The sequence below is a fragment of the Bidens hawaiensis genome, unplaced genomic scaffold (genome assembly GCF_021521415.1).
Source record: "Bidens hawaiensis isolate Kalapana, Puna unplaced genomic scaffold, B.hawaiensis_p1.1 tig00011151_1, whole genome shotgun sequence".
NCBI classification, from domain to species: Eukaryota; Viridiplantae; Streptophyta; class Magnoliopsida; order Asterales; family Asteraceae; genus Bidens; species Bidens hawaiensis.
Genome location: NW_027491863.1, coordinates 562,502 through 575,998, shown reverse-complemented (window position 1 = coordinate 575,998; position 13,497 = coordinate 562,502). Strand labels below are relative to the sequence as shown.

General features: G+C 33.3%; 2 protein-coding genes across 3 annotated transcripts; both read right to left on the bottom strand.

Annotated features, from left to right (window-relative positions):
* Positions 1–335: 335 nt before the first annotated feature.
* On the bottom strand, positions 336–3,730 carry LOC143537199 (protein-tyrosine sulfotransferase-like). Of its 2 annotated transcripts, XM_077031023.1 has the most exons (11): positions 3,630–3,730; positions 3,009–3,171; positions 2,855–2,926; positions 2,494–2,782; positions 2,271–2,411; positions 2,098–2,202; positions 1,896–2,024; positions 1,762–1,800; positions 1,564–1,683; positions 1,346–1,489; positions 336–609 (listed from the first exon to the last, which is right to left on the bottom strand). In XM_077031023.1, the coding sequence occupies exons 1-11, from the start codon at positions 3,676–3,678 to the stop codon at positions 487–489; spliced, it is 1,374 nt and encodes a 457-aa protein (XP_076887138.1). In that variant the 5' UTR covers positions 3,679–3,730; the 3' UTR covers positions 336–486. The 2 variants fall into 2 exon arrangements, with proteins under 2 accessions (XP_076887138.1, XP_076887137.1); XM_077031022.1 differs by lacking the exon at positions 3,630–3,730 and having other exon boundaries at positions 3,009–3,242.
* A 1,546-nt stretch (positions 3,731–5,276) lies between these two features.
* LOC143537222 (protein ENHANCED DISEASE RESISTANCE 2-like) lies at positions 5,277–11,821 on the bottom strand. The gene is made up of 20 exons (XM_077031039.1): positions 11,517–11,821; positions 9,314–9,388; positions 9,122–9,175; positions 8,961–9,026; positions 8,846–8,883; positions 8,617–8,726; positions 8,500–8,546; positions 7,854–7,951; positions 7,621–7,716; positions 7,467–7,531; positions 7,292–7,363; positions 7,080–7,226; positions 6,775–6,995; positions 6,518–6,688; positions 6,356–6,457; positions 6,240–6,290; positions 5,959–6,102; positions 5,760–5,852; positions 5,586–5,687; positions 5,277–5,518 (listed from the first exon to the last, which is right to left on the bottom strand). The coding sequence occupies exons 1-20, from the start codon at positions 11,667–11,669 to the stop codon at positions 5,426–5,428; spliced, it is 1,998 nt and encodes a 665-aa protein (XP_076887154.1). The 5' UTR covers positions 11,670–11,821; the 3' UTR covers positions 5,277–5,425.
* Between the last annotated feature and the right edge of the window lie 1,676 nt (positions 11,822–13,497).

The following is a 13,497-nucleotide window of genomic DNA, read 5'->3' as shown; positions in this document are numbered from 1 at the left end:
TTTAGCCTAAACCGTGTAAATCTTTAATTACCTAATTTACATGTTTATTTACTGCCTTAATTCTAGTTATTAGCCAGCTTATAATTTCAAAATTTTAAGAACGTAAAATGGTCAGTCAAAAATTTAAGAATAATGAGAATATCTGTTAAAGTAGAAGAAAGAAACAAACAAGGAGGACCAAACCTGTAATATAAAAAATGACTAAAACCATTTGATGTGTCAAATCAAAGTTCTATTGTCAAAACTGAATCTTATATTAAATGAACGTGGTACACTAATGTCATAATCTTATATTATAGGTTGTGCATGTGTCCGTACTAGTAATATCATTATCACCACCAACAAGATGATACATATCATCAAAGAACATGTGTTAGTTAGTTAATAAACTGTATGCTAAGCAATAACATATTTTTTTCATAAGTCTAATCAGCACCATGTTCTACAACTACTTCTGTATCACAATAACTTATGATTTGATCATAATTATATTTTAAGTTTTGATATTCTTCTTTTCGCATTTACATATAGGTAAATGAAGAAGAGTAACAATATAAACATGATCAAGTAAACTTTTTCCCATGTAAAACCAATGTAGCTTTTACTCTCCTGCAAATAATGCAAATTTCACAAGTCAACATAAATCATCAAATCCTGACTAGTTCCAAAAAAACCCGTTTGACTTCGGTTGACCCAAACCGGTATTATAGAAAAGGAAAATTGGACTTTAATAGTAACTTTGACTTATTGACCGATAATAATCCATACTAAGACTTTAACTAATGACTGTCCTAACTTTCGCTTTTTCCGGCTAGAAGCATACAAGTACCGGTAACCATGTATGTTGGGGTAGAATTAGCAATTTGACAGCAAAAGCAATAAAAAATCCAATATAGAATATTATTTCCAAAGCCACAGGATACGACTGATTAACTGATGTTTCAAAATTTAATGTTGGTTCATTAGAACCATATAAACCGATACCAAAAACTCCTATTAAGAGAAAAATATAATCCCCCGCCGTGTACAAAATAAATTTTGTGGCTGAGTAGAGACGTTTCTTTGACTTTCACTTTTGTTGCCAAATACAGATTTATACTTGATTTTCAATCGTTTCTCTCACAATAATGATTATGAACGACATGGAGAAATGTATTAGCGAAATCGAGTATAATCAAATGCAAATGGAGTGTAAAATCTGTGAAGATTATGCTATCGGGAATGCTCTTGGCAACAAAAGTGGAAGTTAGGATTATCATTAGTCAAAATGCTAGTTTGGATTATTATCGGCCAACAGGTGATAGTTTGAATTATTAAAATCCAATTTTCTTAAAAAGGAACTTACAGGCTTGTCAGAAACAACCAACTTTTGCTCCATAACTTGACGTTGTTTTACATATATTTTCTGAGCATGTTTATATAGTTCAACATCCAGACTGTTTAGCAAGGTGATTTTGTTAAGAACCGCTTCAGAAACATGAAATCGCGCCTGAATTGTACAAAATATAACATAAATTTCATGTAAGTTTAAAAGACATACAAGAAAGAAATGTAGAAGCATACCTCTTTCGTAAAGTTTGCTGGGGATATTCTTTTAAAAGAATCAACACGCCTTTCTGACTGAGACGATCTTAACTTTGAAACACAAGTTCCATAAGTTTCCATAAGTTTTCCAACTGTCATCTAATCATAAACGTCTCTTAGTCAGCTTGTTTTATGTTTAGAGTAGTTAAGAATGCAAAGAGAATGAAGTAATGTTACATTTTCAGTTTGTGCTTCATCGTTTAACGTTTTGTTTCCCTGTTAAGCAAGAAAATTAAACTAATGTTAAAACTAATTTTAAAGATTTACATTTGACTGTTGTGGTTTTATGAAATTTACCCGTTTTTACTTACTGCTTCAGTGACCGGGTTGGATGCAGCTAACTGTGAAATCACTTGTGAACCAACTAAGTTTGCAAACATTGTAGCAGATTCTTTGTGGTCCTCGGTAAGTCCAACATATAACATGTCATCCAACCTTTTCTGCATCAAAAAGTCAAACGGTCAACTCTTAAACTACGGGCCCGTCCGTTAGCCTTTTATAAAATTTAATTACCTTTGCAACTTTAAGTACATATTTTCCAAGAGTCTGATGCGTCATGACACAATGGCGAACTTCATGCGCCTCCTGGTTATTAGAATTGTTTGTCAAACCTGCAACCTATTTGCAACAGCATTTAGGCAACACAGTAAAGTCAACCGAGTTTGAGTGGTCGCCAAAACTTATACCTGGAAAGTGGCACCATTGTGAATGATGTCTAGAGCTACCGTGTGATTAATGTATTCATGTAACGGCATAACAATTTCCTTCATGTTATACGAGTCATTCCCGTAAGTATAAGGCAAACCTTTTATTTTTCTAGCATCCCTCTGTTCATTATAATAAAAAAAGGTTACTCATTAGTAAATCATTAATAGTAACAAAAAGATTTATAATTTTATACAAACATACCCGAGAAAATAAGTCCTCCATCATCCAAGGAACTAAATACTTCCATGGCCAAATCTCGAGTGTGCTTATAATACGTTTTCTTAAACGCAGACGTGCAGATGTTCTTGATGCTGATGTCATGTTTGGATGCACTAAGAACCGAGCTGCAACTTCTATTGAAAACTCGTACGCACTAAATACACGCTCAATCGGGCTTCTAAGTAACGTTACCACTGATGTTTTCTCCCGGGGCAGTTTGGTCATTATGCTATAATCATCATGAGTCGCCAATAACCTGCAATTCCGTTTGCTGCACAAAAACATGTAGCTATAAGATTTAAAAACCAAAAAGGTTTAAACTTTAAAATGTATATAAACATACCGAGGATCAAAATGTAGTTTATCATAAGAACCCGGGCATTCCAGAGAGCTAGTGTAGAGTTTCTTCAAAAAGCTGTATACCAATACATAGCAATATTACATTGCAATATGACTAACTACACAAAGACTGCTCTATAAAAGGTAAAAAAAATTACCAATACAAATAACTTCGGCCTCCAGTTCTTGGAACATGAAGGAAAAACAACAAATCTTTTAAAATATGGCTATCTTTGGTCTCAGAGTGAAGAGAAGACGATGCCCATTGCTTGACAGTAGCCGTGCAATGCTCGAAATCAAGAGCATTTGACGATGGATAAACTGAAAGCCAGTGAAACAACAGTAATAAAAGATAATAACAATTATCAGGACAATTACACATATTTTAATAAACTTTTAAAATAACAACTAATATTAGGGGTATGCACGGTTCGGTTTGGTTAGTTTGATGATTTCTGGTTCGGTTCGGTTTGGTTAATAACCAAAATCCAACTTGAGCTAAATTTTTTACTTAAAAGTACACAAAATGGATGCATAAATACATGAAATGAAAGTATAAATGCATGAACTGACGTTTTAAATACATGAAATGCATTTATAATTACACAAAATGGAGATATAAAAATTAAAAACATATGAATAGTTCGGTTCGGATCAGTTAATTCCGGTTAACCTAGGGTATTAAAAAACTGATAACTGTTTTTCAGTTAATTTCGGTACATTTCGTCGGTTTTTGGTTCGATTATTACTTATTACTTACCACAAACTAATATACATACCATTGACAAGAAGCAGAAGCAGCAGAGCTAATCTGAAAGCATGATCCATTCAATGGACTCCTAATAGTCAGTCAGTCAACTCCAATCCAAATAATTACTGTAATAATAATAATAATAATAAACATTTAGGTTTCATCTGTAAAACTAAAACTAGGGTGGTTTTTGGTGAATTCATTACCTGTATATAAAGTGAATGATCTCGTACTCCACCGGAGGAAGCTCAGGTGGCCGGAGAATTAAATTCAAATTAAGCTCTCGGATTGTCGATTCTGTCGGATGTATTACTAGTTCCCGGCGGCGAGAGTGATTTAGAGGTTAGGTTAATAAGATAAATAAACTGTAACGGATCTGAAACCCAAACCGGTTTAAAACCCAAAATTGATTTGGGTTGAAACCGGTTCGGTTTGGTTAACAAATGTCGATCTCAGTTTATGATTGGAGACGGTTTGGGTTGAAATTAGTTTTTGACCATGTTAGAAACGGTTTTAGTTTGGGTTTTGATCGGTTTCAGTTCAGGTTTTGACCGGTTTCGTTGGAGAAAATTACAGACCGGTTCCGAACCTACGAGTTCCGTCGGTTCCAAACCAGTTTCTACATAATCAGTTTCAAACCGCTTTGGTTTCTGTTCGATTTTCAGGTCGATTCGGTCAACTGGTTCTTTTACCCACCTCTAATGCCGGGTAGCTCAAGCCATCATCTCTTGTTGTAGGAAAAACCGCCGCCCAAAGATCCTCTGCGAAAAAACCTGGTTTAGATCGGATTCGAACTTGAACCATGCAGTTTCTAGCCGTAAGTCTTCACTTCTCCTTCAATACTTGCTAAGCTAAATCTCATCGGCGTCAATACGTATTAAAAATTTAATGGTTAAATCGATAATTTGAATATTTGGGTTGATCAAATTAAATTATATGACTTTTTTAGTTTTTTGTTTATAGATTTAGAGTAAATTACACGGATGCGGTTTGCGTGTGTGGAATGATGCAAATTATGAATTTGATCTCTAATTTTGAACTTTTACGGATGTGGGACTTTAAACTACGTCTTATTGCAAATAATGGAGGATGAATAAATTACATATGTGACTATATTTCACAATCATTGTTAATTAAAAACCCAACTTTATTAGGTTTGTCAATTATAACTAATTAAGTATTAAGCCATAATCTCCTTGTGTAATTAGGGGTATATTTAGGTAACAAAGAATATACAAAGAAGGAAGGCGACTAGCTCAAATTGTCGATGATCCATATTGATGCACTCTTTAGGTTTAAGTACACTATTAATTAACTAAGCTAATATATATAGTTAGTTAATCGTTTACAATCATCCCATAGAAGTAACACAATTACCTACTAGACCCTCTACTTATACCATGACATGTCGCAGTGTATCATAAAACCAATTTTAGTCAACTCTTGACGACTCCTGGTTAAATATCATCATACTTTGTAACTTGTACGTTTAAAAAGCTAGCTAGGTCAACTGTCAGTATTTGTTTTTTTGATCATATTAACTTGCATAGTATATGTCACACTTTATAACTTGTACAATTTGTATGAATGGAAAAACAACATAAGCCCAACCATCTATAGTTTCATGCCTTAATTATTAGGCTCAAACCATATGAACTTTTGATAGGCCAGTGAAAAAATTCTAACAGCCATATTCTACATATTTCAATTATTTTTTCATTTTTTGTATAATTAAGTGTAGTTTTTTATGATCACCTTTCAGTTTGGACCTAAATACCTATAACACCCTTCGGGTTGAGGATTAAATAACTCGTATGGTTTAAATCATCGGTTTGCCCAAACAGCCTTAGAGAGATCGAGATGGCTTAAACGACATGCTCCTAGTAGATTCTCTGGAAGCTCGTCTCGTGTGTTTGCCTGCACAAGTTGCATAAATTCTTAATTACTTAAAAACCAAATGCATGTTAGTGTTGAGTTTAAATACCTGTATAACAAACGCGAAATCAATTATTATACTACTGAAACAACTGAAAGTCTTGACGGCTAACCCCCTTGCAAGTGCCGATGAACCAACATCAATGTCCATCTACAACAACTTACAAATGGTTTAAGTTTACGAATAAAAAAGCATAACTCTAGAGTCGATTTAATAATTTACCTCTAAGTAGTTTTCCCCACGGACGTAGTTGATATTTAGGACATGACCGACTAGAGTCGGCCTATGAATAGCATGCCTGAGAATCCATGGTCCCTAAAAAAGAATTTTGTGTGTGTAACAAACCATAAGTTTAATATATGTTTTAGACTAAAACTTTTAGTCTATTTTATTATACAATGATACAATAATGTCTACTCACCTTAGTTACAAGAGGGATGATCTTAAATCTTGAATTCCTAAATGCATCATCTCCTTCTATAAATCTCTCTAGCAAGGGTATATCTTTGATAGGCGTACGCGTTGCGTAATAAAAAGCAAGATTATATGTTGTTGAACTCGGGATCTGATTCATCATAACATTCACACAAATATTAATCAAGTCGAGTTTGAACTTTGAACTACTCTTGTTTTGTTGAACACTTTATAAGGTTAGTTGAATCCGTGTTCGTACAAATTAAACATAATTTTTACTTTTACTACCTGGAAGTTAATAATAACGAAAAACTCTGGACGACTATCAGCTGCATATTTCTGAAAAATAAATCTAGTGAGTTTCGTAAATTTCAAACCGAGAAACAAAAAATTAAGAGACAAACCTGAACAATGTTTTCGGGTCTACTAGCAAGATGATCTTCTCGTTTGTCCGATTTTAGCCAGTCAACCGCAACAGTTTGTAGTAATGTATTTTCTGCTGTAATCTGGAGGACCAATATAAACATTACGAAATAACAATTTGAACTAAACAGAATTTAACTAACCTTCTTATGGTCTTCAAAAAAGGTTTCGCCCCGAACTTGAAACAAAGACGGTTCTGGTGTCGACCAACTGTTTGGCAGATCACCAGTTTGCTCTTCAGGAAGAGATATAGTATAGTTGTGTGATACACATTCATTCCATACAATTGTGTCAGAATCCGAACAACTCTTTTTCTGCTTTTATAAATTTATATGTTAAAAACCTTTAAATAAGTATGATCAGAAACCTTTAAATAAGATATCAAGTACCATACTATTACCTGAGAGTATATTCTAAAATCATTATCACCAGCCCGGTTACCTTCTGATTCATCATCGAACAAAGGTTCCGGGAAATCAAAGAACTCATCTGACTCGTCATCTATTTTACCTTCTGATCCATTATCCTTCTTATGCAGCAAACCGTCTTTCTTCAGTTCTTGTAACGGGGATTCAGGTAATAAGTTATCGGCTAAGTTTGTTTTGAAATGTTCTCTCAAAGCTACAAATATATGTAAAAAAGGATTCAACATATAAACTATGCAATGAAAGTTAAAATGAAAATATAAAAAAGTAGTAAGAAAACCAGCAAGTCTTTCAAGCATGTGAATCGTGAGGCATCGATCCGAAGATTTACGCGTGTAATGTCTCCAAGATTTCCAGTTAATGGCAAGCATGTGCCTTACAACTGATTGTTTGTACTGATTCCCAGGCGATATCACATACCCGCCGCCTGTAAAGTACCAATCGGTTTTAGGACAGAAGTATTTCGATAAATCTTGATTTTGTTGCACTTACACTTAAGGAATGCGCGGACAAAGCCTTCTTGAGGTGGGCACTTCTTATGAAATACAGAATGATAAAGAATAACTACACGCAATGGGATAAACAAGCGCGGTCATATTATTAGTGATCAGAACTTGAGCTAGATGTAATCTGAAAACCAAGTTATTTATGCAACGGATTTTTGTACCGTATGTCCCATTGTCTTCCCTACTCCAATAACGTTGCAATAATAAATCTCTTCGTTTCATAGACCTGAAAATTAAAGAAATAAAATTACTGTTTTTATTTTTGGGCTCATAGCGAGATAAGCATATATAGATATCGTTATGAGTCGTTCATACCAAGGCAACCAATCTCCATCTAATTGCTTGTGAATAATATCATTGTGACCATCTAAGTGTTCAATCACACCGCCCTTCAGGAAACAGAAGTCCCATCTACAATATATATAGCATAGTGGTACATTATTATGATTATATATGAAAATATCCAATATTCTAAGGATATGAAAATACTACATTGTTGATAACTTCTAGCATTGATTAATGTTTTAAAAGATAATATATATTCTTACTGTGATCTTGAAGAACCAAGAGACATGATTGTTTGGAAAATGACCTCTGGGGTTTCTTCTATCACACTAACAGCCGCTAATGCAGGATGTTGATCTCTCTGCAATACAGACGAAGCAATTTTAACTTTTTTTGTATGTGTGTGTGAAACGGAGCTGATTCAAGAGTTATATCAGAGGTAGAAAACAGCCTAACTTATAATTGGGCATAACTTGGCCTACATTTTAAGTTACGGGGCTCGTAAGTAGTGGAAGGAAAGGTCCATGTCGTCATTTAGTGCCAAAATTTTAAAGTCAAAGATTCTCCCAGTTTTAGCAATCTTAATTAATTTATTTATTTTTCCGTAAGGGGCTATGTGTAATGGTCTTACTAAAAAGTGTGAAAGTGGTCCCATGTAGATGGGAGTGTCACACTCACTTAGGTGTGTAATGTATAAATCAACAAAAAACTTGCCACATGCTCGTGATCCCATTACACATAGCCTTATACGATGCATGAATCTTTAGACTCACCCTACAAAAGGGAGCCTAATGCAACTTCAGTTATCAGTAAGATATCAGTTTTCTTCTTTTGAGATTATCAACAGTTTATTCGCTTCCGTTCTACGTTAGTTGGGGGAGCATTAAAGGATCTGGCCATCATACAAACCTTATTATGACCTTGTTGATAATTTGCTTGTTTAAATAGCCTGACACCTGAGCAAATACAAAAAAGAACTTACTTATAAATCACAATGAGAAAACATTTCATCAGCTTCATGTTTACCATTGCGACAACCGACGATTGTCCAGTATGATGGTTCGTAAATTCCTGCAGATGTGGAATCCATGATTGATGCTAAAGAGATGTCACACACTCTACTAGAATTGTTTGACCTGAACATCATACTTGGTGTTACTAAGAATAAATGCTTAACCAAAACTAGTCCCTAACTCAACTTTGATAAGATTTATCTTTATTATCAAAGTGAACAATATTAGTTTTTTGGTCATACCTAGGACAATCCAAAAGGTACCCCGGATTCAGGTTCACCTAAATGTATTAAAACAGTTTAGTCATTAATAGCAGTAGCAAACGGTCACCGGTTTTTATTGTCAATCGATTTTCACCTTCTGAGTTAATTCCCGAAACGATTTGATCCATTTCGCAGCTTCTTCTGGAGTTCTTGCCCCTAACTATGTGATTTGGGATGTATTAACATATGTACATTTTTAGTATTAACTATTAAGTTTACTCTGATTAGCTAAAAAGGATCGATCAACATACTTACCTTCACATGAGCATCATAGTTAGCGGTGTCACTGAGCGTGAAAACAAAGAAGACCTGAATTAGACATGATAATGTAGTCTTTAAGGAGTAACAATTAGCATAATATATAGCGCATCAAGCATTCGAACACGTATAGCTTTATCTAAAGATGATATATATACCAGACATAAATATAGATAAATTTTTCGATACCTTTCCTCGAATGCATTTCCTCCCATTGTCCATTACATGAACGTTGGAGTCCACAATTGCGCTTCTAATAGGATCCTGGAACGAAGAACCGAATGCATGTTAATTTTTAGAAAATATGTTGCTTAGAGTTGAAGAATTGAGAATGAAATTCGTTTTCTTTTTTGCAATAAAATTGGAATGATACATAAAAGATTAGCGTAAGGATGACACAAAAAATACATGGAAACAGTAGATAGCCACAATTGATCAATAAGGTTACAGTTAATTCATAGAAAACAAACTTATAAAACCAAAATCATTTTTTGTTACATCCCAAAATATCTCCTTATGGTATGGCCATATATCAACTAAAATATTGTTCGCTTTGACAGCTAGTAACACGTGTCTTTGTTATTTTTTGATTAGATGGAGGCTTTCCAGTTCTCAGAATGTCACTCATCCTTCAATTACGTACCCTCATCAGTGTACACTTAACCATGAAGTTGACGATATTATATATTTTTGTATTAAAAGGTGGAGTAGAAAAACCACAAGGACCTCTAGGTAATTTCGATAACAGAATGTAAAACTAGGTAAGTCGTACTCATAAGATTGGAATATTGGAATTCAAGCGGATTCGTGTATTTCAAAATTAAAAACAAAATGCTTTATTTTAAATACAACTCGCTTTTCAATTAAATTTATATCGAAAAGCATGTATATAAATAGTTATTAATTAATATTAAATAAAACATTGAAAAAAAAAGGTTATCAAATTTACTTTGTTAAAATCACTTTTATTTAGGGGTCTTAGCAAGTTCTCTCTAGACGATAAAGCTTATCTCCCATCGCCACACTGACCGACCTTGACCTCTGTTATTTGTTTATGTTTGAGTCTTTCTAAGGCCAAAAGGTATTGTTGTGTCAGAGTTCACGATATATTGATGATGGAGATGATACCTAAACGAAAGCAGATCCAATGAACCAAACCCTTGTAAAAGACATATATGTCGGTTCACAGACTAACAACACTGTTTGACACACATCTCCAACCTTAATGAAAAGAGACATAAACATGAACGGTCCAAATCTAAAACCTTATCTTCCTGCACAATGCAGTTGAGTAGGACCCACTAAATGAAATTAATGCTAATTAAAATTTGAATATGATTTGGACCAAACTTTGTTATGTATGTGTCAAAGACCAATTCTAGCAAAATTTTCCATCTTAATATTATTCCCCACCAAACTTGCGTCTTAAATGCTATTTCCTATAGCCAAACAATATTGTAGGTTTGAGGGTACGTCTCCTAGCCTCGGGGTTGATGGCTCAGTGATAGAAATAAAGTCTCTTAAACATCTAAATGTCATAGGTTCAAATTATAGTAAGCAAAACAAATTTGTCTTAGAAAAAACGTTTGAGGGTACGTAATAGTTATAAATCAAGAAAACTTTGTTGTAGAATTGAATATTAAACTAATAGGAAATCGAACAAAGTTCTTTGCAATCACAAATCAATTGCGACACCGGCCTTAAGCAAATCTCACATCATTTTTGTTTGTTCTGCCTACAGGATAAATATCGGGCCAATGTCCCGCCACAACGAAGAGTTGTGATAGAAATCAACGCACAACGGAGGGTGAACTTCTTTATATCAAAATAAATTCAAAGCATACAATCCGCCACAACGACGAGTTGTGATGGCAATCAACACACAATGGAGGGTGAACTTCTTTAAATCAAAATAAATTCAAAGCATAAAATCCGCAGTATATGCATCATAAGAAAACTTAAGATAACAAAGGAACATTTTACATAACATAACATTGAAAAACAAACCGATCAATAATAAAATTCGCTCACTGTGGAATTCTTTCTAATTGAAAATTCATCCTCATGTATTTACATACCAGTTAATAAACTGGGAATTCCTGGTTCGTCTATGGCTCGGTGCATGAGACGACTAAGGAAGATTCCTTGGGGTGCAAAGAATATATTAGTTAATATTAATCAATTTATGGATAATTATCTTAGATTCCTAATCGAGTTATGATAGGATATGTGTTAGGTAATTGTTGTATTAATTAATTGTGTCCTAGCTATAGTAAAACGTGTTTAGGTTTGCTATATATAATCAAGTTTTGAGTTGAGTTTCTTGATTAACAAACGTTTGAGCGATTAAGCCAAAATCCGATTTGTAACATATAGAACAAACATAACATACCTTGTTGTATGAATGTGAGATAGATCTAAAGCTCTTGAAACGACGATTTTGAAGAACGTAGTAAAGCTTACGCGAGTATTTGAACCCGATAGTATTAGAACGAATGAGATACAACCAACCTTCCATTATTATCACTCCTTCATGATCATCCATTGATGAACACCTATCTAACACTGCCAGCTGCTGAAAACTAGTGGACTCAAATGAACAATTTATACAATCGGTTGCATGATCAAATCAAACCCGGGTCACATGTATTAAAGTTGATAGTTGATACTTGCAGGTGGATATATCATGGACCCGTGTATGACGCTTACACGTTACTGTCCATCAAAAGTATTTATGATTGCATATAAAAGTCAGTTTTAGTTGATACTTGCAGCTGGATATATCAGAAATTGTTTTTTATTACTCCCTCTATACCGTTTAAAATGTCAAATTTTCCATTTTTGGTTGTCCCAATTTAAATGTCATTTCTATACATATAAATTCAATTTTCAATTGTGCTCTTACTATTACATATACTAGATGTTTCATTTTACAAAACAAGTGAGCATATGACATAACTTAAAGGACATTATTGTCATTTTATAGCTCATAAAATAAAATGATAAAACATTTCTTAATATGTGTGTTTTGGGTCCTCTGACATTTAAAATTGGACGGATGGAGTATTTAAATTTGATTCACTGAAAGTATTATTAAAATAAGTGTAAAAGGTTAACTATATCTTGTTTAAATTCAAAACTTAAATCTCACTTATAATTATTTGGTTGGTTGAATGTACTTTTTTTAAGTTATCCTGGGACAGAATGTTAACCGTTTATATTGATTTTGATGTTTCAGGTCTGACTTATATGAAAACATCACAAAAAGATTAAGTTGTAACAAAACAAAAGTTTGTTTGCAATATTACTGGAATATCTTGAGTATAAAGCTTACTATTGTAAATATTATTTTATATATCCGATATTTTATAAAAAAAAAACAAGCCAACTATATATAAATTTTACCTTAAAATAACTTTATTATTATTTGTAGAGTGTTTTGTGAGTACATGAATTCACTAGTTTGATCCTTCCGTGTTACGTGAGTTTATTTAAGTTTTTGTTTTTAATCGTTTGCTATTTTATGATGATTTATTTTATTTTTTAACGTAGTTTGTTTTAATTAATACATATATATTAGTTTGTTATTATTTTTTTTTTTTTGCGTTTGGGTATTTTTCAATTGAGATGTGTAGCTTATTTAGATTTTTAACAAACAGAAATACACGAACACGAACATGTTGATTTTTTTTAAATGAACAAATATGAACACAAATATTTGTCTAATGAAAAAAGGGGACGTTGATGTAGTTGACGATGACGGGTAGCGTCGGAAGTTAACCGGCGATGGAGATGATAGAACAACAATAGAGAACATGTAAAGAAGATAAATTAAATTAGAGTTTGAAGATGAAATTATTTACCAATAAATAAGATCTTATGACCCATTTGAGAGCTATTAGGGTTTGGTAAGACACATAACCCGTGAAAATTATTCTTTGATGATTAATGAGTTATTTCAAAAATAAATGAGATGTTATAACTTGTTTAAGGATTATCCGGGTTTGGCGAGGCTCATAAATGTATGTATGTATGTATGTTACTGTACAATAGTAGGTCATCGTACAATACGCACACGACTCCTTGCATCAACGATTTTAATTCCAATTAAAAACTACGTAGTGGCATAAACGTAAATAACCTAAACAATAATCGAGCTTTTCAGTTATGTTTAATTCAATCACTGACTTATTAAACTTGTTTTTTTCCTCAATTCTCCCTGATTTCGATCTCCTTCAACCTCCAAATCTTCATCAACTAGTTCCAACTTCGAACACATATTGTATATATATCACCAAAGTCACCCGTATTTTTGATTGTTAATACGATTGCTAACTGAAATTCGGAGTACTACGTATTAGTTGAATCAACAA